At 47.1% G+C, this 27,774-nt stretch overlaps 1 protein-coding gene across 2 annotated transcripts in view; it reads left to right on the plus strand.

The window, feature by feature from the left end:
* INTS3 (integrator complex subunit 3) overlaps positions 1 to 27,774 on the plus strand; it is a 1,800,341-nt gene that overhangs the window by 768,243 nt on the left and 1,004,324 nt on the right. For both annotated transcript variants that reach the window (XM_069651244.1, XM_069651252.1), the window contains exon 15: positions 2,019 to 2,189. In XM_069651244.1, the coding sequence (XP_069507345.1) occupies positions 2,019 to 2,189 (171 nt within the window). The remainder of the gene's footprint in view (positions 1 to 2,018; positions 2,190 to 27,774) is intronic.

The following is a 27,774-nucleotide window of genomic DNA, read 5'->3' on the forward strand; positions in this document are numbered from 1 at the left end:
CTCCAGAGGTCCTGGTTCTCTCCAGGGTGGACTACTGAAACAGCCTCTTTCTCAATCTCCCTACCTCTACTCTCCGCCCCCTGCAACTAATCCTGGACAGGACTGCACGGCTTATCCTTGCCCTCAAGCCCAGGGACCGTATCTCTCCAGCCCTGAAATCTCTCCACTGGCTCCTGGTGGCTGCAAGGATCAAGTTAAAGACCTTCTGCATCGCCCACAAGTTTTTTGTGGCCGGGGCCTGCACTACATCACCTCTCTCACCCGAAATACCTTACTTCTAGAGCATTTCGCTCAGCTACCTTCAACTCTGAGGGTCAGACTCTTCTCCAGGTAGAGAGTGGGTGGTAGATGTCTCTCCTCTGCAGGTGTGTCCCTCTGGAACAGCCTCCATGCCCCTCTGATTTGAGCCGGACCACCTGAAGTTCCGTAAGCAACTCAACACTCTGCTTTTCTCCTCTGCCTTATCTCTCTCCCCTGCTAACTTGCCTGTCTGCTGGGATCTACGTGATCCGACTGCGGCCGATTTTACTGCGGCCGAAAAGTTTGCATGTGAAATGTACGAACCACAAAAGGTTTGTACATTTCCAATGCAAACACACACACGTACAAAACCCCTACATGCCCACACCCAAGACACACCCCCACCCCACACCCCCCACCCCCAACATAAACAAACCCTACTTACCTTCTCTTCACGCTGTGTCCCTGCGGCGCCAGTTCCCTTTCACTTCCGTGATCGGGAACCGGCGCCGCAGGGTCTTTTTTTCTTTTTACAGGGGCTGCAGGGGTTTCCCCCCACAACCCCTGCTCAATATACCGTAAAGTATAGTGAGCGGGGTGTTAAGGGGGACACCCCCGCATCCCCCAGTTTTTTAAAAATTTTTTATATACTTCAATGCTACCACCAAAGGTTCAAACTTTTGGTGTTTGAACCTTTTGTGGTAGCATTTTTCAGGTTTTTTGTACATGCGAGCTTTTAAATATGGTAAAATCGTATAATACAGTCTGCTGCGTTACTGGTTGCTTGGTTTCTTCAGAGTCTCCCTGGGTACCAGGCTCCTCAACAACCAGTCTTCCTTGCAATGCCCCCTGGCCTACTGCACACTTAGGGACTGTAACCCCCACAGCCCTCCCTTCCTCATTGCACTTACCTAGAGCTGCACTGCCCTGGATGCACTTACTCAGAGCCATGCTGCCCGGATCGCACTTCCTCTTTTTCCTTTCCCCTGCACCCCTCCGATTCCCCTCCTTCCGCGCTTCTGTCACACTTGCACAATCCGAATGACACAAGGCCTAGCAGGATCGTTTGTTTTATCCTCGGTATGTCTTCCCTCCCTTGTGTTGTGGCGCCTGGAAACACTTGTGTACAGGTGCGTTATAAATGCCATATCCTATCATATTTGGCTCAACAGCATGTGCATCTAAGAAAGATCCAATGTTGGAGAACTTAGTTACTTAACTGTAACTTCAGTTATCCAGCTTTGATATCTTTCATAGATTCATATGCAACCCTCCTGTCTACCCCTCATGACGCTCAATATTGGATGCTTACCGTGCATTACAAGAATATGAAGATGGCCTCTAAGAGTGGAACTAAGTAGCTTTACTATGAGGAATATTCAACAGCATGTGTGTCTATGAAAGCTACCAGTGCTGGAGAAGTTTAGTTACGGTAAGTAACTTGTCTCTAACATGTTTCCAGTCCCTTCTCCCTCTGCATTTTTAAATTCATCCATTGTCAACACGGGGACGTCTCATTTAAGATTGTAGCTTGTGATGAGATACTCGGTGTATAATTTTGCAATGTAATTTGAAGCTGTAGAGCATTTTGAACTTAGTCTGCATCGTTTTGTAGGACTGTAATTTCTATTTATTTGGGTTGCAAATATGCAACTCTCTCTACCTGATCAAACAGGCTGCAGTCAAAAGGCCTCCCCTTCGTCCAAGATACACATGTAGCCTCTGCTGACCTCATCAAACAGCATGAATTTATGCTTTCTCCTCATTTATTTCTGCAGTTAAAACTGAGGAGCCAGTTACAATGGAGATGGAAAATCACTTGGCTGACAAAGAGGACAGTTGCTATGACACTGGCGAGGCTGCATTCAGTGATGATGAGGAAGATGTGCTCATCAAAAGCGAAGAAACGAACAGCGACCCACCACCTCAGCTACCTCTTCCACAAAAAGGTACGAACATGCTTCCTCTTTTGACTTAATTTTGTGATGCCCTCTCTATACAGCTTCCCCAGATGTTCTCTGTGCCTCCTTTAACATACTTCTGTACTCGAAGCCAAACGTACACTTGCATCCAGTCTGCTTTTTAATAGAAAACCATGAGCATGACAAGTAACTAAAAGTTAGTCTGTGAAGCCATTACTGCAGGCTGATTTAATTAATGCAGGATCAGCGGTTATAAATGCTGTTGTACTCCATTAGCGCATTACTGCCTTGAAACTGGACCTTCTTTTTGTAACAGAATCTTGATTCACTGCCAGTTCGGCAACAAATGTTCATCTAATGATTCCAGAACATTTTCAAGTTAAGTGGCTAAACGGACAACTCCACAAAGGGCGAGGGGTTGCTATTATTGCAAGATCTTCTCTGGAGCTACTTAATTTTCAAACACTAACCTGGGACACAATTTCTCAGATCTTGCCTGTACGTATCATATATCTTCCAATGAATCACGCCAGCTGATCCTTTGTTACAGCCCCCCGGGCCCTGCTAGTTACTTTTTAAATGGCCTTGATGCCTGTCTTGCCAAGGAAGCACTATGCTATTCAAATTTGTTCATCCTCCGTTAGCCTCAACATTTGGTGTCATAAGCCTGACGGCTTGGATTGTATGAGACATTTTTCAATCACATGACTGGCCATTGTTTGGATCCCGTAATGTTTAGAGGAAAAACCTTCACCATCAGGAAAATATTCTTGTCACTTGGTCAGACCATTTTGTGGTAATACTATCCCAGCAACCTAGGTACTACCTGGGGAAAGCCTTGAGTACTAACGTACAATTCCTACGCAGTAAAACAAATCTTGACCTTATTACTAGTGATCAGCTACCAAGTGGTCTGACCCCTTTGCAACCGGTCGCAAAATGTGGCGAACTTTATCAGACCCATATGCTACGTTTACAAAGCAAAATGAAACTGTATAGCTCCTCTTAAGCGTTTAGAAAAATCAAGAAATAGAAACCATCAATGGTATAACGACTCATTAAAACTACTTAAGTAAGACTATCAAAAGAAAGAAAAAATGTGTCTAAAGACCAGACACATTAATCATCAGGAGGCAACGTCAGCTTTGAAAGCATACAGTGAATAGTACTGGCTAAATCCTCATGCTTACAGAAGCAGATAGACCTCACTGAAAATAGATCTAAAGCATTGTTTACAACTATAAGGACCTTTCCCTTCCCCATATACACCAACGCTAATCTTCCTGTGCCACTTAATCAGGCAAATTAATTCAATGTTTTCTTTCTAGACAAAATAAATGTAATCTTTTCTAAAAATGGACTCCCAGCCAGTTGACCAACAGGCTACAACAATAAACATGTGGGTAACAGCGTTAGCAGAATTAACTCTGCCTCTATTTGCATTCTCCCCTGCTAATCTAGAGACAGTCTCTAATCTCATTTGTAAACTTAAGACGACACATTTCAGTTATGATCCCATCTCCGCATACGTGGCCAGACAACATGCGCTAGAGCTGAATGGGATTATTTTATCAGTTGTAAATGCCTCACTAGCCCAGGGATGTGTTCCAGTGGACCTAAAATAAAATCATATCTCATGCCACTTCTAAAAGAAATCCACTCTAGATTATAAATTGCTCTCAAACTACAGTCCGATTGCCGGTCTCCTTTGGCCTGAAAAGAGTCTAGAGAAAATTGTCACCATGCAACTCCAGAGCTTTTTGGACAAGTGTGAGATTCTGGATGTGCATCAGTCAGGATTCGGACCAGGACACAATACTGAGGCGCACTTCTGGGCCAACATTTTAAGGGCTGCCTACGAGGGTGACATTAGCATGCTTGTCACGTTAGACCTGCCGGCAGCCTTCGGCACAGTTGACTTTGACATCCTTATTTCCAGACTGTCTGTTGGCCCAGGTGTCTTGACGATTTCCTGAATTGGTTTACCTCTTTTTCTATCCTACTGCTTCCAGCAAGTTAAACTGGGCCCATACCGGTCAGATTCTCTACCGGCCAGTTGTGGTGTGCCCCAGGGATCTTCCCTGTCCCTACTATTTAACATTTATATGGGTCCATCGTTGAGTATTTTCTCTCACTTTGATCTGCAATATCATTCTTATGCCGACGACGCACAAATTTACGTCCGGCTAAAACAACCAGTGGAAGAAATTTACCAGAGCATTATATTGTGCAGACAAAATAAAATGGATGTTGGAAAACAAGCTTCAATTGAACCCTTTGAAAACTGAAGTCGTATTCGGTTCAAAGAAGAAACTAGTTAATATCTTTCAATCTGTTCCATGCCTGTCACTTTTCGAATTTCCAACAAAGTTCTCTGTTATGGAGAATTCTCAGAAAATGTGTTAATTCCAGTCTACCTTGGACACCCCCACCGCCCCGCTCTTTTGCTGGAGTTTAGGACTTTTTATCTTTCATGTAGTTTTAATGTGATTTAATTTCTGTTCTTTTTGACTTTGGCGTCTGACAAACTCCATAGGCATCATTTTTACATTGCATCACACCGCACCTTCAGTGCAGTGGCACAGGGAAGTCTCTTAGATTTCCCAAAGGTTTAAATAGCTTCTCTTGGTGAAACTACTGTTTCCAAGAGCAGTGACGTGAACTTGACTTGACTCACGTTTTGTAACTTTCTAGACCCAGCACACGCTATCTTGCCATAGGGTGCTGGAAGGGTTGCTTAGTATCCCCTTTGTCTAGTTTCTCATGTTTTTATGTTACCCTTTCTACAATTAATGGCTGGTGGCAGTGGTTTACTTTTTACTACCATTGTGTGTTTTTACCGCGTGCTGGTTTGCAGCCTCGGTAAAGCACCCATGGGTGCCCATTTCGTCAAAATGGCCCTATTCTTTTTTCGGCATTTCTTTTTAGAAAGGTCCTTCTTGAGATTTACTCTGCGCACCAAACCAGGTTTGGTCCCTTTGTCCGTGTTGTCTTCGGTGGGATTCACAAGTGAAGCCCGCCTCTGGCTCCAGTATGTCTGGCAGGAGCAGCCAGTGAGGGAGGTGCCCGAAATTCTCTGTGCTTGATCCCCTTTGTTACAGGAATGTACCCAAAGGTGATTGGCCGGCTGGGAGCCACACTGCTGTTTGATTCACAGCTAGGCTGGAATGAATGGGAGAAACCTGCATAAAAGGCAATGCTTTTTGGCTTGGAAGACAGAGTCACCACTGGACGAAGGAATCTGAAGCTCCGAATTCGCCCCGACTAGAGAAGCCGTGCAAGGACGATTTCTCCCTTTTGAGTTGGTGGGACCAATCGACTCCAAAGTAAGCCCGTCTGGACATCCTCTCATAGCTGGTTGTATTTCCACTGCTGCTGGAACCGAAGAGCCAGGCAGAGGAACACCAGATTGTGTGCGTTGCTTTTAAGTTGGATCCGAGCGCTAGGAAGATCCTCTGGAATTCCCTGATGCAGGACTGACCAAGCCTGAGCCACCGCAAGAGTGCTGGATCCCAGAAGCAAGGAAAGTCTGAAGTGGTATCCGAGAACCGCAGTGTTGCTATTTGCTGTCGGATGCGACGAGCTGAAACACTGAAGGACCGCTGAATCGAAGTTTGGCCATTGCTGTCGCTGAATGTCCAATTGCAGAGCAGGAGTCCCCAGACGTCGTCCCTCTTGTCCCCACGACTGAGGCTCAAGAACATCTGGATCTGCTGAGCTGCACAACAACAGAAGCCAGCTGAAACCATTTCTTCGAACCATAGGTGCTGTAAAGTCTAAGAGAACTTACCTCTTGTTGTGTAGCCTTAATTGCTCTCAGTTGAGACCTGTCTTGGTTACCTCGCAGAGTTGCTAAAGCTTTGCCCCTCACAAGCCTCTCAGCTTGTGGCCCTTCAAGTGTTCTATTTTCTACAAACATTTTCAAAAAAACTGTGCAAGACTTTTTACCTGCCTGCAAAGAAGATATTCAGCTCCCCTTGACATTGTGCAATTAACATTGGCTGTCCTGACTCCCCAAGAGACTCCTCTTTACCTCTAACTTTGTGCTTTGGCCTTTCCCCCAGGAAAGGGTTAATTTACTCTGCTTTGGAAGGTGTTTAAAAGTACTTAACTGTTTATGAATCATTTGTTAATCTTTGTTTTATTCTTTCACTCTTTCTTTTACACCAAACTCAACTAATGCACCGGTAATAAATCAATGTCCACAGTGTCCTAGCTATTTGTCACTTGAGGGTGGAGGAGTCTGTGTGCCATCCCCAATGGGTATCTTCTGATTTAGAGAATCTAAGAGTGTGTTTTGAGGTATATTTAAGTGTTACATGTTTTTGCTCGCTTACTGAAGAAGGATTATATGACTGACTTTGAAATAAATTAATAATTGTTTTATCAATAAACCTTGAGTATATAAGTGTCTATTTGGATAACTGTGTGGTGAAACTGTCACAGCATTACTGCTCACATTGACCCCTCTTGAGATAAGCCTGGCTGCTCAGCCACACTACCAACCTGTGTAGTTCAGACTTATACCAAAGGTTGGGTCGCTATTGCCAGGTCGTCAGGGTTATTGTAGTGCACCCAAAGGGTACTGCATACAATCTTGCCTAACATTCTTACTCAAGGTAAAGAACCTTGACAGCATCTGGCATGCAAATCTGAACTGCATCCTGCAGGTTGATCAAATTGTTGAATTGGTCTACTTTCATCTCAAACTGTTGAAGCCTCTACTACCTCTTATTGCAGAGAATGACCATCAAATGGTAGTTGGAGCACTAACTAACTCAGTTACACTATTGTAATGCCCTGCTCATACATAGGCATTCAAAAGAATGAAATACATTGACTGAAGGTCGCTCAGAAGTCCGCCATTAGGCTATTTTTTCCCTGCCTAGGAAATAGTCTGTCTCCCAGTTCCGTAGGAGTCTTCATTGGCGTCCGGTACAGCAGATGGTCCTGTTTAAGACACTTTGTCTGTTTTTTAAATGTATTCATGGCTTGGCTCCTCCCTATCTTTCTTCAAAAATCTACCACCCAACTCATTCATTTCGATCATTGGGACAGTGTTTTTTGGTGGTTCCACCATCTAGATCCGTCTCTTGGGGACGGCAGGCGCTTCTCATCTACAGACCCGCGAACCTGGAATATGTTTTTTATTTTTTTATTTATTGTGTTTGGTAGAAAACAATTCAGATCTTTACAAGTTTAAAGTAAATTACAAATCATCTAGAATATGTTGCCAATTGACTTATGAAAAATTGACACTGTCTGTTTCGAGTGGATTGTGTCCTCCAACGTATTCCTCATCTTTGATGTATTCCATCCAGCTCAGCTGCTTCGGAAAACATTTTTCGGCAGAGGGCGGCGTGCGTTGATGTCGAGTCGATGGTCCCTCGAAGGCCTCCATCGAGGGTGACGTCATCGGGTGTATAAGTAGCACACGCGGCGCCTGTTGGCCTCAGTTCTGTTTTTCCGCAGTGTACGTTGCTTGGGAGAATCGGCGCGCCTCGGGTTCTGTGAGAATAGCAAATATAACGAATATGTCTTCGTCATCGACGCCGACCACAACCCCGAAATCGGGTTTCAAAAAATGTAAATCGTGCGGCTCGAAAATGTCGATTACCGATCCGCAGCGAGAATGTTTATGGTGCCTTGGAGAGGGCCACGACATGGAAGCCTGCATGAAGTGTCAATCAATGACGGGGAAAAGCCTTGCGAGAGAGGAGGGGAAAACTGCAGGTAGGTCGAAAATCCGACCGAAAAGCCTCTAGCGTTGAATCGAGGTCCCCTGAGGAGAAATCTCCTCGACGCGAAAGGCATCGGTCAGGGTCCCGAAGTGATTCCCCTCACTCGTCGTCTTCGACAAAAAAATCGAAGAAACAACGCCATAGATCCCCCTCCACTTCGTCTTCGGACGAATCTACAAAAATGATGAAATGTCCCACAAAACATTAATCATCCGAAGAATGGGAAGCTTTTAGGATAAAAATGTGAGTTTTTTGACAAAGCGAATGCTCGGTCCGCGCCTTCCTCAGAAGCCCGCCGGGAGCGCCATTGCTCCAACACTCGCGCGCCCTTGAGCCCGGGTGGTCGAAAGAGGAAGGCTAGAAAACCTTCTAGGACGCCGAGTGGCCGGTCGAGTCGACCGATCGAGGTCACCGAGACCGAACATACCTCAAAGGGCAAGTCCTCGAAGGGTGCCTCGACGCTGTCGAAGTAGACGCCGTTGAAGTCGGATAATATGTCGAAGTTGTTGATGCCTTTGTCGACATCGACGCCGAACCCCTCGATGCCAAAACTTCCAGCTCGACAAGATCAGCTGGAAAGAGACAAAGAAAAGACAAAGCACCTGGGTCACATTCAGCACCCAGTAGCACTCCTCCTATACCACCACCAGAAAAGGTTTTTGAGCCTTTACCTAGGAAGGAGTTCTTCAAATCCTTGACCTCAATTTTTGAGGAACAAGAGAAGTCTGATGAAGAAAATGTTCCCTTTGGCCTTGAATATGGTACTCCAAATGTTCCTGAATGCCTGATTTCAGAGGAAAGCAGGATGAAGTATTAAGTAGAAACATTACACAATGCAAGTGGTATTGATACGTCCCCAGAGAACGAATTTGGCAGACCAGAGCCAGGTGAACCATCATATCGTCAATTAATGAATAAGGTTGTGGATTATTTGGGCTGGGCCAAAACCTACAGCCCAATTTGTTCAAGATGATCTTACAGACATATTGGACCATGGTCCTAATGAAGACCCAATTCTACCTTTCTATGTGGCCTTACAAAATAGGGTGGCCAAAAATTGGGAGACGCCGGATTCTATTCCTCCAGTGAATAAAATCCTTAAATCAAAATACCGCCCTGCCAGTAGCTACCCCAGCTATCTGTATAAGCATCCCTCTCCAGAAAGTGTAGTTATACAGGCAGCCACAGCTTCAAACAAACTTGCGGACCCGTCTATCCCTCCAGATAGGGACGATAAGCGTGTGGATGGCTGGACAAGGAAGGTATTTTCAGCTGGGAGCATGGCATTAAAATCAGCCAACTCCACCTGTGCCTTGGCAAAGTTTTCGTACAATCTTTGGGAATGTATTGCAATGGCGGCGGAGCATATACCAGAAGGGGAAGAAAGGGAAGGATTCCTATCCATTGTTAGGGATGGAAAGGAAGCTATGCAGGAATCACTTGAATCTGGTTTGGACACTGTTGATAGTGTGTGCAGGTCCATGGCCACTAGCACAGTAATGCGTAGATTTGCATGGCTAAGGAAGTCGGGTTTTGCACCGGACGTGCAAAACCGTCTTCTGAACATGTCCTTTGACGGGTCTCACCTTTTTGGCAACAAGGCTGACGAGAGCCTTGAGAGGTTGCAGACCTCAAAAGCAGCCGCCAAATCTTTAGGAGCTGCTATTAGGCAACCTCAGCTTTTTCGTGCGCAAGGGCAATCGTGGAGGGACGATCCTATCGTTATTACACCGCATACGGGAAGATGAGAGGAATGGCCAGTCAAAGGGACCAAAGAAAGGCCACTCGTGGTGGTCGACCAAGACGTGCGAAGCCAGCTCCAGCCTCTTTGCCATCAGCGGCTGCAGCGACCGCCACAAAACCACTTTGAGGACTTGCATCACAAGACACCAGTGGGAGGCAGGCTGTCACAGCATCTGCAAGAATGGCGAGCCATTACTTCAGATGTTTGGGCCTTAGAAATAATAGCCCAAGGTTACTACCTTCCTTTTCTAAAGCAACCTCAAAGCAATCCACTAGGGAGACACCCATTGAAGTCTTCGGATCCGCTCCTACAGCAGGAAATTCTAACCCTGCTGGAGAAAGCTGCTATAGAACCAGTACCTGCAGCGGAAAGGAACAAGGGATGGTACTCCCCATATTTTTTGATCCCCAAAAAGGACGGAGGATTGAGACCCATCTTGGACTTAAGAAACTTAAACAAGTTCCTCAGGAAGGACAAGTTCAAGATGGTTACCCTTTCTCAGATCCTTCAGGCCCTACAACTTCAAGACTGGTTGGTGTCATTGGACCTCCAGGATGCTTATTTTCATGTGCCGATTCATCTCAAGCACAGGAAATACCTGAGGTTCGCAGTTGGCGACTCACACTATCAGTTTCGAGTCCTGCCATTCGGGCTGACCTCCGCCCCGAGGGTCTTCACCAAGTTAATGGTAGTGGTGGCAGCGCACCTCAGGAGAGGGGGGATTCATGTCAACCCCCACCTGGACGATTGGTTGATCAGGGCGCGTTCTGCCGAACAAGCACTGGATCATCTGAAAGTCACCTGCCACTTCCTCCACAAACTGGGCTTCTCCCTCAATTTCAAGAAGTCCCAAATGGCACCTTCCCAAGAGCTTCAGTACATAGGAGCTGTATTGGACACATCCTTAGGAAAGAGCCCGCCTCCCAAGTCGAGGGCCCAAGACATTCTTCAGATGGTTTCCAAATTCCAGAATGCCCAAAATCTCCAGGCTTATGACTTGTTAAGGTTGCTCGGCCTCATGGCATCCTGCATCTTCCTGGTGCCAGAGGCACGCTTGAGAATGAGATCCCTTCAGTGGGCGTTAAAGACTCAATGGTCCCAGTTCTCAGGTCAAATGACGGATCTTCTCCAGATTCCGAACAATGTTCGACAGGACCTTGCATGGTCGACTTGTACAGAGAACATCCTAAAAGGGGAACCTTTTTGGCAACCATGGCCAGAGATCACAGTAGTGATGGACGCCTCACTCAAGGGGTGGGGAGCTCAGGCCAACGATCTGACAATCAGCGGTCGTTGGTCTCCATCGGAGTCCAAACTACACATCAATCTTTTGGAGCTGAGAGCAATCAGACTAGCGCTGAAGGCTTTCCTGCCATCTGTCAGAAGGAAGAATGTCCTGATAATGACGGACAACATAGTGGCCATGCATTATCTAAACAAAAGAGGAGGTGTAGGGTCATTACCTCTGTACAGAGAGGCAATGCAACTCTGGTATTGGGCAATTCAAGAAGGAATCTCTTTAAAAGCAGTTCATCTAGCCGGGGAAGAGAATATGACGGCAGATGCTCTGAGCAGGCAGAGCACGGTGTCCCACGAATGGGAACTGGCTCAGGAAGTCATTCCAGAGATCTTCGCCCTTTGGGGAACCCCTCAGGTAGACTTATTTGTGACCGGTACCAACCGAAAGTGCAAAAAGTATTGCTCAAGGGAATTTCCCCCGAGAGAAGCCCTAGGGGACACGTTCGTGGTGGAGTGGAACTTCCCACTACTGTATGCGTTCCCTCCGATCCCCGTCATTCCTCAGGTCATCAGGAGGTTGAGACGGTTCGGCAGCCGTATGATCCTAATTGCCCCGGATTGGGCCAGGAGAACGTGGTACCCGGACCTTCTAGACATGTTTATCTGTCCTCCAATACGTCTTCCTCAGAGAGAAAACATTCTCTCTCAAATGGAAGGTCAGGTTCTCCACCCAGAGGTCAAAACGCTCAACCTTCATGCTTGGATTCTGAAAGGCTGAGATACAGGGATTGAAACCTTCCAGATGATGTTATGGAGGTGTTGCTTTCGGCAAGAAGGCCAGCGACAAAGTCTCTATACTGTTGCCGTTGGAAAATGTTTTCCAACTGGTGCAGAGAAAGGAATGTCGATCCTTTTCTATGTCCTATCCCGGAAGTACTATCTTTCCTTCTGACCCTAGCGCATAGAGGTCTAAATATTGGAACAATAAAAGGTTACCTTGCAGCGCTTTCCATCTTCAAGCGCTTGTCGGAAGAATGCTCCTATTTCAAAATTCCTTTGACAAAACAATTCTTAAAAGGACTCACTAATGTGTTTCCTCCTCACCCATTTCAAGTACCGATTTGGGATCTCAATTTGGTATTACAATTCTTAATGTGTGCTCCTTTTGAACCACTGCACACGTGTCCATTGAGATTGCTAACATGGAAAACTACCTTTCTAGTTGCCTTAACATCTGCAAGAAGAGTGAGCGAATTGCAGGCACTGTCTTCCTGGCCACCCTATACTGTGTTCCATAAGGACAGAGTTGTTTTGAAGGTCAAACCCTCTTTTTTGCCAAAAGTGATATCTGAGTTTCACTTAAATCAAAAAATTGTGTTACAGACTTTCTATCCTCCACCCCATTCTAGTAAGGAGGAGGAAAGACTGCACAGATTGGATCCAAAAAGAGCTTTAAGCTTTTATATTGCTAGACTATCAAGGCTTAGATTGGATAACCAACTGTTTATTGGCTACACGGGAAAAAGATTGGGTCAATCAGTAACAAAACAGACCATATCCCGTTGGATTGTCCTTTGCATTTCAGAATGCTACAGACTGGCGGGGAAAGACCCACCAGAAGGTTTAAGGGCTCATTCCACCAGGGGCATTGCTTCGTCTGCAACCCTGCAAAGAGGTGTTCCTATAAAGTCCATTTGTGAAGCAGCGACTTGGTCATCGCTGCATACTTTTTTAAAATTCTACAACCTAGATGCTTCCAAATCTGAAGGGTTGAATTTTGGCAGAGCAGTCCTATTCTCGGCCATATAAAAAAAAAATAATCTAATCCCTCCTCCATAAGGATTGTCCTTACTGCTTTGGGAGTCTATCAAAGATGAGGAATACGTTGGAGGACACAATCCACTCGAAGAACAAGTTACTTACCAACTGGTAACATTCTTTCGATTGGATGTTCCTCCAACGTATTCCTCATCGCCCTCCCAACCTACCCCTCTGTAGATTTTTCCCGGGCTTTTGCCACTCCAAATCTCGCAAGGCAATGTACCGGTCTACCGACACAGTCTGCATAGTCTAGTCCATACCAAAGAAGGGGAAAAAACAGAACTGAGGTCAACGGGCGCCGCGCGTGCTACTTATACACCTAATGACGTCACCCTCGACGGAGGCCTTCGAGGGACCATTGACTCGACGACATCGACGCACGGCGCCCTCTGCCGAACAAATATTTCCGAAGCAGCTGAGCTGGATGGAATGCATCAAAGATGACCAATACGTTGGAGGAACATCCAATCGAAAGAACGTTACCAGTTGGTAAGTAACTTGTTCATCTTTAGGAAAAGGCTAAAAACCTACCTCTTTGAATAACGTTCTGTGATGTCTCAGCTTTTTGCTCAATTACTTTTATCATTTGCGTCCAGATGCAGATATACTTCGTTCCATGGGATATGTGCTATACAAATTCAAAAATCAAATCATGTACAAGGTGTACCCCTCTCTGGCAATGTTTCAGTTACTGTTTACAATGAGGCTCTATTAATGTAATCAAGCGCAAGAGTCTGCTGGTTTTGAGAGGGTGATTACCGAATGCAGATGCTATGCAAATGCCTCTCTCAAACTTGAGCAGTGCCACCTCCGGTTCCTGAAGCAACTCAAGACCTTCCTTTTTGCTTCTGCTTCCTCTCTCCCCCTCTTCCCCCTCCCTCTTCCCCCTCCCTCTTCCCCCTCTTCCCCCTCTTCCCCCTCTTCCCCCTCTTCCCCCTCTTCCCCCTCTTCCCCCTCTTCCCCCTCTTCCCCCTCTTCCCCCTCTTCCCCCTCTTCCCCCTCTTCCCCCTCTTCCCCCCACACTGGTCACCTTGCCTCCCACTGAACTGGGACCCATGCTCCTGCATGTCCAGTTTCCCTTGCACTGCCTCCAGGGTCCCCCTGTCATGATCCCTGCTTCCAAGGGGTCAGGACTTGCCCCACGACCTCGGAAGCAGGCCCATGACTCTGATCCCAGGAACCAGCCAGTCCCTATAGGGACCCTCTGGACCTTGTCCTGGCGCCAGTGGCGCCAGTCTCATGATGATGACTGGTCCCGGCACAGGAAGCGCCGGGCTCATATTAGATAAGAGTGCTTGGTGGACCTACCTGTAGCAGACCATGCTGCTTACTTACCAGCTAACTGGTCTCCTGATCCTTCTCTGCCTGGAACTACTTTTTCTGTCTGGGTGGAGCAGGAGCCACTCCCTGGAAGCAGAACACAGGAACTCTTTTAGAAATCTGGAACTCTTTTCTTACCTGGGTGGGGCCGTGGAAGGAGACGCCTAAGCACTACAGAAGGCTATTTAAACCACACCCGATTGGTTTCACGTGCTTCGCGTTATTCTGCATCTGCAGCAGGACGCTCACCGTGTCAGCTCCAGGAAACCTCCAGCTCCAGATCCTGTGAACACGAAATAACCTGCTGGAATCCAATCTTCAGTCTTCTTCAGTCTTCTGCAGCTCCTGCAAAACAAAGGCACAGGTTAGGCTAAAGTAAAGGCAGTGAATCTACTTACCTAATCCAACGGCAGCATCCAAGGCGCCTTTTTCTGCCTTTCTCTTCCGGCATCCGACATCTGCAAAGAGAGAGAACATGGGTCAGTAATATTCAACTACAAGTTCTGCTTACCTGTGTTACGCCCGTTCCAACTCAGCTCGCGCTGCATTCCGGCACCTGCAAGGCAAGATACATCGGTTAGTAACGCTTAGTTACAAGACTGCTTACCTGTGTTACGTTCGCTTTCAATCTGTTCGCGCTGCACCTCAGTACCTGCAAAGACAAAAGAAACATTACGGAGCATTCTCCAGCGCTAGTGCTGTCTTTCTACTCGCGTGCCATTAGAAGGATAATCTTCATCGTCACCTCATCTGAAAAGGGAAAGACAGACTTTACAGACTTAAGACTTTTGAAAGAGAAGAGAACAATGCAAAAGGAACTTTAATACTTACAAGGTACGCTCGTGCATTAACGGCGTCTTCGCTCTCAGCAAATCCTCTGCTATCAAGAGGCAGAGCTCGCATCCAGTGAAGCAACTGGACCCAGCGCCCCTGCACAAGACGCAGGATGGAGAGCCCGGCATTTACCTATATAAAGTAAGCGCAATATCAACCCAGTTCCACGGGGAAAGAAAGGGCGAGAGGGGCTAGGAACTTTCCGAACCTTCCAAACACTAATACCTTGGTTTACCCTTGCAGACATCTCACTCTTCAGCTTAAACTGTCGGTGGGAAGGTGGCCCAGTCCGGGAGCAAAACGAACCCTGCGCCTAACACTGAAGACAGTATCCTCGCCAGATCAAGACCTGCGCCTCCGGGGGAACCAGGTGAGCGTTACAGAACGCGAAGCCTTACCACAAAATTCCCGCCCAGGCGCAATGGAAACCTCAGACACAGACTAGTTGGCCCAATTACTCGGGGAGTTGAGGGCGGAAGTACACGCTGCACGTCAGGAAACAAATGCCCTAAGGAGGGAGTTAGTGGTCTCCAAAGAGCGAACAGACGATTTGGCTAGACAATTGCTGCAAGCCCAAGCTGGACAAACTCCTCTACCAACCCCAAGTGGGGGCCACGCTCCTCCAGCTTCCTCGAATCCGGTACAAATCAATCTACCAGGAAATATACCTTTGGCTCCGCCCGAACGCTTTTCAGGTGATCCAAAAAGGTTTGCTGTGTTCTTCAATCAATGTCGCTTGCACTTTTTGTGCTGACCCGCCGCTTTTCCAACGGACCAGGCTAAAGTGGCCTTCGTGCTCTCTTATCTCAGTGGCAGTGCCGCAGATTGGTCTGTTCCTTTAGTGTCTCAAGATGACCCCATTCTCCATAACTTCCAGGACTTCCAAGCCAGTATGGAGAAACTGTTCGCAAGGCACTATCAGGGACAGGCCTTGGACAATTAACTTCTTTCACTACGACAGGGCAATCAAGATCTTCTGACTTATATTGCATCATTTAACAGACTAGTGGTGGAAACCGGATGGCCGGAGGATAAGAGGATCACACTGTTTTACAGAGGTCTGCGTGGGGAATTAAGACGTTCTGGCTCAAGTGGTAAATCCTCCACAAGACTGTTCCGAATATATCGATCTGGTAGTGCAATTGGATCATCGACTACAGAATCGGAAAGCCGATCGATCCAGATTTGAAACCCGACTTTTTCAAGGCCACAAAGTTCTACGAAAGGAACCGATTCCGTGGAACCCATGCAAATAGGGGGTGTAAAAGGACCTTTAACCCAAAAGGAGAGGGAAAGGAGGAGACAACTGCAATTATGCCTCTATTGCGGAAACTCAGGGCACTTTCTACGAGATTGTCCAGTGAAGCCCAAGAAGAAGATAGTAGGGGCGTCTGATAAAGGTACCGAGAATTCTGAGCCGGGAAACGACCTCGCCCGGCAAGTGTAGAGGTCCGCTTGCCGAGCGTTAAAACCAGTTCTTTGACCTCGCATTTCATCATGCCCATGGTCCTCGTGAGTCCTGAACAACCTAATCGTATGCATGCCATTAAAGAATACATTGATAGTGGCGCAATCGGGAATTACTTGGACTGTGAGCTGGCCGCCAGGATGAATCTATCTTTGTCCAAAGACGGTGAAAGACGTCATTACCACCGTGGATGGGACGGAAATAGCTTCCGGACCCGTAACTCACACCACCATGGAAGTAACGTTAGTAAGCCAAGATGGGCATCAAGAGAAGATCGTGTTTGATGTGATCAAGGCCCCTCAGTTTCAAGTCATCTTGGGAGTTCCTTGGTTGGAGAAACACAATCCTCAAATTGATTGGCGAGCAAAGACAATCCGGTTTCCAGAATGCGCTTCTACCTGCTACCCTCAGCTCTCCACCAAACTAGCTGCAACTGTTTCTGAGAGTCCGCAACTGCCTCCTGAATACCAGGAATTCCAAGATGTCTTTCGGAAAGACCAAGCTAATTCTTTGCCTCCCCACAGATCATACGACTGTCAGATAGACCTGATTCCCGGATCCACTCCTCCGTGCAGTCGGATTTATGCCCTTACTGAACCTGAAAATCTCCACCTAAGGCAATATTTGGACCAGTACCTGGCTAACGGATTCATCCGTCCTTCGAAGTCCCCGGCCTCCTCAGCTCTGTTCTTCGTGCCAAAAAAGGAGGGAGACTTAAGAACGTGTATAGACTACCGTGCCCTGAACCAGGTTACAATTAAGAACAGGTATCCATTGCCATTGATCCCAGAACTACTTGACCAAGTCAAAAACGCCTGCATATATACTAAGTTAGACCTCAGAGGAGCCTACCATTTGGTGCGAATAAAGGAGGGCGATGAATGGAAGACGGCCTTTCGTACCAAGTATGGACTGTTCGAGTATCAAGTGATGCCCTTCGGGTTGTGTAACGCACCGGCCGCATTCCAGTTCTTTATGAATGACTTGCTCCGTGAACTCATTGATTTGTGTGTAGTTGTATACATTGACGACATTCTGGTTTATTCGTCCTCTGAGGCAGAACACCGAAAACATGTAACCGCAGTACTGGAGAGGCTCCGCAAACACAAACTTTTTGCAAAATTAGAGAAGTGCGTCTTTCATGTTACTGAGGTCGAATTTCTGGGATTTATTTTGTCACCTAACGGAGTTCACATGGACTCGAGGAAAGTAGATGCAATAATCAAGTGGCCCTCACCATCATCTGTAAAAGGGGTTCAAAGTATGTTGGGCTTCGCCAACTTCTATCGCAGGTTTATTCCAGACTTTTCTCGGGTAGTCCAACCCATTACAGCTCTCCTCAGAAAAAACAAACGTTTTGAATGGTCTACCGAGGCAGAACAAGCCTTTCAGGAGCTAAAGACTAAATTTACCTCCGCCCCGATTTTAAAACATCCCCGCCCGGAACTACCTTACATCGTCGAGACCGATGCCTCCAGCCTTGCTATGGGAGCAGTGCTTTCACAAAGAGATCCAGAAACCAACCAGTTGCACCCCGTGGCGTTTTGGTCTCGCAAATTATCAGCCCCAGAAATCAATTACACCATTACCGATAAGGAACTGTTGGCTATTAAGTCCGCCTTTAAGGCCTGGCGGCATTATCTCTTAGGAGCCCGACACACAGTCACTGTCATTACTGACCATCGTAATCTACAGTATCTTAAATCAGCCAAAGCTCAATCCTCCAGACAACTTCGCTGGGCATTATTTTTTGCCGAATTTGATTTTATAATCACTTACCGACCAGGCAATAAGAATGGTAAAGCGGATGCCCTCTCTCGAATCGGAGTAGAGGAACACATGGTTAACCCTGAGCTTGTACCTATTATTCCTGAACAAAGAATCCTGGGTTTGATCAGCATGCAATCCATTGAAGAAATTGAAACCCAGGTTAAACAACTTGTAACTCCAACGGACATACATAAATGGCAGCTTCAGGGGGAAGACTTCACAGTAAAGAACGACTTATTATACTTCAAGGAACGACTTTATCTACCCTGTACCAGCTTACAAAATCAAGTCATCTCTTGTTATCACGACTCCTTAATGGAAGGACACCCGGGTATGGCCAAGACCTCGGAAAAGGTCAAGCGTCACTTTTGGTGGCCATCTTGGAGAAAAGACATCAGAAACTTTGTCATGTCCTGTGGAGTGTGCGCCCAGAACAAGAGTCCTAAGGAAAAACCAGCAGGCCTCTTACAACCACTTGAAATCCCACCTCATCCCTGGCATACCCTTTCCATGGACTTTATCACTGACTTACCCCCCTGTTCCGGATACAATACAATCCTGGTAATCGTAGACTTATTTTCAAAAATGGCACATTTCATCCCACTAAAGGGGTTACCGTCAGCAGCAATCCTGGCTCGAGAATTTCTTGAAAACATCGTTCGGTTGCACGGCTTTCCTTCAGTTTTAATCTCAGACAGAGGAAGTCAATTCATCTCCCACTTCTGGCGGAGTTGCTGTCGGTTAGCTCAAATTGATGTGAGGTTTTCCACCAGTCACCACCCACAAACCGATGGTCAGACCGAAAGGACCAATCAGACTTTGGAACAGTACCTACGCTGCATGCTGCAACAGACAGGAGGAACTTGGAAGGACATCCTTTTGATAGCCGAGTACGCTTACAATAACTCAGTCCACTCGAACTGGAAAGACTCTGTTTTTTCTTTTGTATGGTAATCATCCTCGAACCTCTAACCTGGATCCACCTCAGGATCTTGGAACACCAGCAGTTGACCACCTACATTCAACCATCACCCAAGCCTTCAAGGAAGCTACTACCCACCTTCAAAGGGCCAAGGAACAATACAAGAAAGGAGCAGATCAACATCGAAAGGAAGCCCCTCAATACCAAATAGGAGATCAAGTCTGGTTATCCACCAAATATTTACCCCTAAAAGGACCACGCACCTTTAACCCAAGATACCTGGGACCCTACTCTGTTACTGCCATAATAAATCCAGTAGCGGTCAAGTTGGAGTTACCCCCTCGCATGAAAATGCACCCAGTCTTCCATGTCTCACTACTAAAACCTGTTCAACCAGAAACCCGATTGACTAAATCTCCTGAACCTATCCTAGTTGACGGAGAACTTGAGTTTGAAATCAAAAATATCCTGGATTCCAAGATCTCCAAATCAAAACTACACTACCTGATTGACTGGAAAGGCTACGGCCCACAAGAAAGATCTTGGGAACCTGCAGAACATGTACACGCACCCCGACTAATCAAGAAATTTCATCGGACGTTTCCTAACCAACCAAGACCTCCTGAGAAGTCAACCTTGGGAGGGGCCTTGAGGGGGGGTGCTGTCATGATCCCTGCTTCCAAGGGGTCAGGACTTGCCCCACGACCTCGGAAGCAGGCCCATGACTCTGATCCCAGGAACCAGCCAGTCCCTATAGGGACCCTCTGGACCTTGTCCTGGCGCCAGTGGCGCCAGGCTCATGATGATGACTGGTCCCGGCACAGGAAGCGCCGGGCTCATATTAGATAAGAGTGCTTGGTGGACCTACCTGTAGCAGACCATGCTGCTTACTTACCAGCAACTGGTCTCCTGATCCTTCTCTGCCTGGAACTACTTTTTCTGTCTGGGTGGAGCAGGAGCCACTCCCTGGAAGCAGAACACAGGAACTCTTTTAGAAATCTGGAACTCTATTCTTACCTGGGTGGGGCCGTGGAAGGAGACGCCTAAGCACTACAGAAGGCTATTTAAACCACACCCGATTGGTTTCACGTGCTTCGCGTTATTCTGCATCTGCAGCAGGACGCTCACCGTGTCAGCTCCAGGAAACCTCCAGCTCCAGATCCTGTGAACACAAAATAACCTGCTGGAATCCAATCTTCAGTCTTCTTCAGTCTTCTGCAGCTCCTGCAAAACAAAGGCACAGGTTAGGCTAAAGTAAAGGTAGTGAATCTACTTACCTAATCCAACGGCAGCATCCAAGGCGCCTTTTTCTGCCTTTCTCTTCCGGCATCCGACATCTGCAAAGAGAGAGAACATGGGTCAGTAATATTCAACTACAAGTTCTGCTTACCTGTGTTACGCCCGTTTCAACTCAGCTCGCGCTGCATTCCGGCACCTGCAAGGCAAGATACATCGGTTAGTAACGCTTAGTTACAAGACTGCTTACCTGTGTTACGTTCGCTTTCAATCTGTTCGCGCTGCACCTCAGTACCTGCAAAGACAAAAGAGACATTACGGCGCATTCTCCAGCGCTAGGGCAGTCTTTCTACTCGCGTGCCATTAGAAGGATAATCTTCATCGTCACCGCATCTGAAAAGGGAAAGACATAGACTTTACAGACTTAAGACTTTTGAAAGAGAAGAGAACAATGCAAAAGGAACTTTAATACTTACAAGGCACGCTCGTGCATTAACGGCGTCTTCGTTCTCAGCAAATCCTCTGCTATCAAGAGGCAGAGCTCGCATCCAGTGAAGCAACTGGACCCAGCGCCCCTGCACGAGACGCAGGATGGAGAGCCCGGCATTTACCTATATAAGGTAAGCGCAATATCAACCCAGTTCCACGGGGAAAGAAAGGGCGAGAGGGGCTAGGAACTTTCCGAACCTTCCAAACACTAATACCTTGGTTTACCCTTGCAGACATCTCACTCTTCAGCTTAAACTGTCGGTGGGAAGGGGGCCCAGTCCGGGAGCAAAACGAACCCTGCGCCTAACACTGAAGACAGTATCCTCGCCAGATCAAGACCTGCGCCTCCGGGGGAACCAGGTGAGCGTTACACCCCCAGCACTTAAGGGCCTGTATCTATAAACCTACAGTCCCTTCTCTCGCTGCACTTATTGAATACCTGCACTCCCCCGGCACTTCCTCCTCTCTCTCTACCCTGCACTTGCACGATCTGAATGACCCAAGGCCTAGTAAGATTGTTGTTTTGTCTTCCTTCTGTTTCCACCGTCTTGTCGTGCCTAGAAAAACATGTGTACAGGCGTGTTATAAATGACATTTCTGGAGATTGTAGATCTGCTTAGATCACATGCTGTGCATAGTCCGCCATCTAGTGGAATTCGCAGAGTATTACAAGATTTTTTTTTTTTCAAAAGTGGACGTGGGCAGGGCGTGATTAGTAATATACTCCTAGTGTTTTTTGTTTTGTTTTATTTGTATTTATATAGCGCACAACAGCCCGAGGACATCGTGGCACTTGTTACAGTACAAAGCTTAGTTACTTAGTTACTTAGTTACATGGTCATTAGCAATATATATAGAGGTTGCAATATAGTTAGTCATTAGCAGTATATATATATATAGGTTACAATACAGTTATATTACATTTGTGTTATATTACAATATACATGGCAGAAGTAGAGGAGGCAGTCCTCCACTTGCTAGTTGAGGAGAGTGGACTTGAGGTTGTTGCGGAAGACAGAGATGGAAGTTTCAGCTCTAAGGGTGGCAGGGAGTGAGTTCCAGAGTTTCGGTGCAATATAGGAGAAGCCTAGACCTCCCGCTGTGGCTCTTTGTGTGGTATGTGTAGCTGGTTGATGAACTGAGCTCTGGTGGGGCGAGTGGATGTGGTCCTTGATATTGCTTCAGATAGGTATGCTGGAGCGGTTTTGTCGATGCACCTGTGTGTGATGGTGAGGATTTTCAGAGTAATACGGTCTTTGACCTGGAGCCACCGTGCTTCACGTCTGGCGTGGGATATATGGTCTCTTCTAGGGATGCTCATGGCGGCTCTGAGGGCATTGTTTTGTGTGGTTTGCAGTCTGTGAATGTTTTTGGCGGAGGTGCCAGCTAGAAGGGCGTTGCAATAATCGAGTTTGGCTCCTATAGTTGCTCTAGCTATGGCCAAGCGGTTGGGGGTGGATAAGTAGGGTTTAATGGCATTGATGAGTTTGGTGCTGAACGCTGATGCAGAGGCTATGGCGCTGACTTGTTTGATGCAAATCTATCGATGAACAATCTGAACACCTAGAGTCTTGACAGAGGATGATGCGGAGATGGTTGAGTTGTCTATGTTGAAGTTGTTGTATTGGGGGCTTAGTTTCGATAATGTGTTTCTGGCCCAGGATGAGAATTTGTCTTCTCCCCGTTAAGACAGAGGCCATTGATTGCCATCCAAGCTTGGATACTGGCATAGATGTTGTGAAGGGCTGTGGCGTCTTGGTGATAGAGTCCAGATAGGGGTAAAAAAACTTGAGTTTCGTCTGCATAGTTTGTATATGCAACACCCATGGAGTCAAGTAGGTCGAAGAGGGGTTTTGTGAAGAGGTTATAGAGGGTGGGGGCTGTACAAGATCCTCGGGGGAGACCGCAGTTTATAGTGGAAGGATCTGCGTTAGCTGTGCTGGAGTAGACCCTCATGGCTCTTCCTTCAAGGAAGGAAATGATCCAGGATGCTGCTTGATTGGAGAAATGGGCTGCATGGGTGAGGTGGGTGGTGAGTGTTTGGTGATCTACCAGGTCAAAAGCAGCTGATAGATCGAGGAGGAGGAGCAAGGCAGGTTTGCCTTTGTCCATGATCTGCGAGATTTGATTTTTTAGGTCTAATAAGGCGGATTCTGTTCCATGTCCGACACGGAAGCCAGATTGCCTAGTATGGAGTTAGATTCTGTGTATGATTGGATCAGGATGTGAGCTGATTTGTCCAGGATTTTTAGGAGGAACGGGACTGTCTTTATCGGTCTGTAGTTGTTGGGTTGCGCTTGGTCAAGTGTGGCCTTTTTTAGAAGTGGCCGCACACAGGCTTCCTTGAGATTGTTTGGGACAGTTCCTGTTTGGAAAGATGCATTAATGAAGGCAGTAATCAGGAGTGCTAGGTCATTGGCGCATTCCTTGATGATTTTGGGAGGGCAAATGTCTGCTTTGCAGAGGGATGGTTTGAGGTTTTTGATGAGATTAAGGACCTCAGGTTCAGTGACGTTTCTGAAGGAGAATTGCGCGTGATTGAGATTACTACCCTTGTCTTGTGTTGGGAGGTTGGTTTTTTTGGTTTGCAGTGGTTTTGGATTTTGTTCTGGAGGAGTTTTATTTTGTTGAGCACGGCGGACTGAATGCTGGCACACCAGGCTTTGTCTTTAGTTATCTCGTCAGCGGTAGCCGGAGGAGTGACTAGTTCATTAAAGATTGCGAATAGTTCTTTAGCTTGGGAGTTGGCCTTTGAGATCCTATCATTGAAGGAGTTGGATTTTGCTGCTAAAATGGCTTTTTTATAATGGAGGGCTATTTGTTTGAAGAGGCTCTTATTTAGATCACTCGGATCCGTTTGCCAGTTTTTAAGCGACTGGCGCTTTTGAGCTCGGAGGGTTTGGAGTTCTTTCGAGAACCAAGAGTTGCAGTGAAATGGTTGATTTTCCTTCTTGCTTTCAAGTGGGGCTATAGAGTTTATGGTATTGGTGAGAGTATCATTGAAGATAGCTGATAGTATATTTGGGTCCTGAGAGAAAGGTGGTGCTAGTCAGGGGCTTTTAAGGTGGGGACGCAAGTTGTCGGCGTTGAGTTTTTTAGAACTTCTTATTGTGGCAGGTGGTGCGTGGGTGAGAGTCTTAGGTTTAGGGTTGGTGGGGATGAGGAATTCGATGCGTGTGTGGTCTGTCCAAGGAAGGGCGTGTTTGAGGTAATGTTGGATGCACTGTTGTGATACATGACCCAGTCAAGGGTGCAGCCTTTGGAGTGAGTAGGTGTGAGGACTCTTTGGGAGAAACCTAAGTCTGCGAGTTCTTTAGCTAGGGTTGCGGCGGATTTATCCTTAGGATCATTGTCTCCTAATAGAAGGATTTTGGAGGACTTTTTAATGTTGTTGCTGAGTCGATGGGAGAGGTGCTCTTGAACGTGGACTGTACCGATGGTACTTCAAGTGTCAAGGTCCCTCAGATTGTTCCCCCCCCCCCCCCCCATCGAAGTCGGTCTCAAATGCAGAGTTCTCTTTGTGGCTGATGCCTTTGATTTACTAAAGTTATATTGGTAGAATTTCTTCCTTTCCTTTATTGTTCGCCTCGCCGTACGACTGCTCATCCAATCGACTGCTCCTGATGAACACCCACAGCGTCGACGACTGATTGATCGACAACCAGACCCGGCCCTACAGGCCACTTCGGCCTAGCACAGTAGGGAGAGGTTGTCTATACTGACTCCTTTTAGAGAATGTTTATCCTGTTAGCCCCTTTCTTCTCTTTTCACCCAACTGCCCTGTTTATACATAATGGGTAAACCCCATATAATTTTTGTCCCTCCTGCTGTCATAAATTTCCGTGGAAAGACACGCATTGCGTGTGCAACCACTGTGTCCCGAGGGATCACACCGAAAAGCACTGTATATCTTGACAGCTTTTCCAGCCAAAAACCCTAAAAGATCGGCAGACAAAACACTGGGCCGCTCACGCTATGCAGGCCGAGGTTTCCATAGACGTGACGGAAGAATCCAGCGAGGGCAGTTCCTCATTCATGAGTGAGGGCGATCAGGATCCGTCCTGACCCCAAGTGCAGGCCTCTGACTCTGAGAAGCAGGCCGGCGGTCCTGTGGTGGAGAAGACACCCAGCGGCCACGGCACACATAAGCATAAACACGCTGAAGACATACCCCACGGCCGACTCTCGAAGACACAGTCGAGAGTTGAGGCCCATGTGGTGACCGGGGATAAAGCCTCAGGTTCCCCACTGTTCTCTGGGCCATTGCGCACTCTTTCACGTATTGACAGCTCCCAAAAACCCCAAACAAAAGGTCGGTTCTGACACCGCATATGAAAAGTCCCTCCTTTCGCACGCCGCAAAACAGACATCGAAAGGCATCTCAGCGTCTCCTCCAAAGGCGCAGAAAATACAAGCGCAAATTCAAAAACATGGTAGCACCTCTTGTCTAAAAGTCAAGGTCCCCAAAGAAACCCAAAATGTCGACGCCATTAACTCTCGAGGCCCCCCAGACTGTCTTTCACTCCCCCAGACACCCCTTCTGGGGAAATGCACCATAAAGACATCCTTCCCACAAAAACCACCCCTACTGAAGATATTACATCTTACTAGGGCCCTGTCATCTTGGGCTTCCAACCAGAATGTCGTTTTAAACCAGAACAATTCAACAAGATCTTAGGGCGAATGTCCCGTTTCCTGGACTTTATGGACAGACGCCCAGATCAGTTAACAGTACTCGGGGATGCCACGCAGCCAAGGGCTTCGACAGTCCCGCCTTGAGCCATAGCCCAGCACCTCTGCTCCAGGCACTCTGACCTCGGCACCACAAGACAGCGCTCCATATCAAGACCCATATTATGACAAAGCAGGGTCTCGGGGGGGCTCTCTATAGCCAGGTTCAAGACCTGTACTACGATGATAACATTTATGTAGTACAGTCACCCGACCATCAGGACCAGCCGGTGCAGAATCGCCAGTTGACAACCAACTATTGTATAATGAATAGTTACTGAAGGCGGTGCAACTTTTTAACATTGACACTCAGGGAGACACAAGTCGATATGGGCTTTGTGGAAAACATCCTGGGGGACAAAAAGGCAGCAACACAATTAATTCCTCTCTTGCAATCAATACTGAGATGTATTCAACCATCCCTCTTAACACCTAGTCTTACAAGACCAGTGAACTCAAGAATAGAAAACTTGTACAGGCCCGCACCGACTGACCCCCTGTACATTGGGGGCCAGCTCAAACCGGATTCTCTGGTAGTTGCTACCACCAGAAAGAGGGCAGGCACTCACCTGGTGTCGGAAGATATCCTGCCAGACAAGGAGAGTAAAAAGATGCATACATTTGGGAGAAAGGTAGCTTCCTCTGCAGTTTACCAGACAAGGATTGCTAACAATACAACCTTGTTTGCTAGTTACGGCTGCCACAACTGGGATGAGCTTGAACTACTACTAAAGGCTGTACCAGAACCACTGAAGGCCCAACTGCTTAAAACTGTTTCAGAAGGCAAACAAGTCTCAAGCTGCATCCTGAAAAACAGCCTTGATGCGGTGGACAACACGGGATGCATCATAGCCGAAGGGACGGTCATTAAGCGACATGCCTAGCTTAGACAGTCAGGGTTTAAGTTAGAGACCCAATCAACCCTCCTGAACATGCCAGTAGAACCAAACGTCCTATTTGGTAAGGCCGTGGAGGACTCCTTAAAGAGTGCCAAGGACGAGTACACCACTCTTAAGTCCCTTGGGCAACTAACAGACCTTATTCCCGTCAGGGTTCCCCAAATTCAAAATATTTTGTGGACAGAGCAGTCAATGTTCCTCGGGCTACTCTCAGGGAGGACAGTCCTCGTCTTGGAACCAGTCTCAAGGCCAAGATTCCTCATCCAGCTTTCAAAGAGGGAATAAGAGGCATCGGTAGAGGCAGAACCTCACTTGGGACAGGCCCATCTCTCCCAAACAATGACACACCATTTCAGGTACCCTCCCATGCAACTCCCGTAGTAGGCCGAATCTCTCAATTCACCCACGCATGGGAGGGGATAGCATCAGACAAATGGGTGTTGTCCACTGTAGCAGGCGGGTACTGCATAGAGTTGATTCAGAAACCACCTTACTGCCCACAAAGACAGAAGAAACTAACAGCAGAAGAAACAGCCATACTGCTGGAGGAAATAAAGGTGCTGCTCGAAAAGGACGCTATATAAATCGTCCTGGTGAACCAGGTAAACAAGGGTATCTATTCAACATACTTCCTTGTGCCAAAAAAAAACCTTAACATGCGTCCATTACTCGTTCTGCGCCCGCAAACAGATATGATATGTCAAACCACAGAAGTTTTGCATGACCACACTTCAGGAGGTGATTCCACTCCCGAAACAAAGGGAGGAAATGGCGACATTGGACATGAAAGATGCATACTTTCATATTTTAATGCACCCTGTGCACTGAAAATACCTGCGTTTCAAGATGGCGGGAGTACACTACCAGTTCAAAGTACTCCCATTCGGCATCGCATCAGCACCAAGGTGCTTGCAGTACTGGCAGCACACCTGCGCAGAAAGTCCATCCCGATATATCCTTATCTGGATGACTGGCCGATCACCAGGGAATCTCCTCAAATTTGCAGACTAAATACGCAAAAAAAACTATACACCTTCTTTTCAATCTGGTTTTCTCCATCAACGAGAAGAAATCAAGTCTAATCCCCAGCCAAACAAAGCAATGTCTGGGGGCTATTCTAGACTCAGAAGAGGATCTAGCTTTCCCCTCAAGCGAGAGAGTTGGAAATATGCTGATGCAGGTACCTCAATACAAGGTTGGTCGCCAGATAGCGGTGCGTAAAGCAATGCCCTTGCTAGACATGATGGCCTCTTGCATTTATTTAGTTCCTAATGTGCGCCTGCCCATGCTCCAATGCAGGAATGGTTTGTGAAACAGTGGTCTAAGGCAAGCTGACTGTGGGGTTGTTTGCTAACCCTGGTTCAGGCTCTTGGCTGGTGGTCCAAGGACAACCTGTTA

The sequence above is a fragment of the Ambystoma mexicanum genome, chromosome 1p (assembly GCF_040938575.1).
Source record: "Ambystoma mexicanum isolate Mex_15411 chromosome 1p, UKY_AmexF1_1, whole genome shotgun sequence".
Lineage (NCBI taxonomy): Eukaryota > Metazoa > Chordata > Amphibia > Caudata > Ambystomatidae > Ambystoma > Ambystoma mexicanum.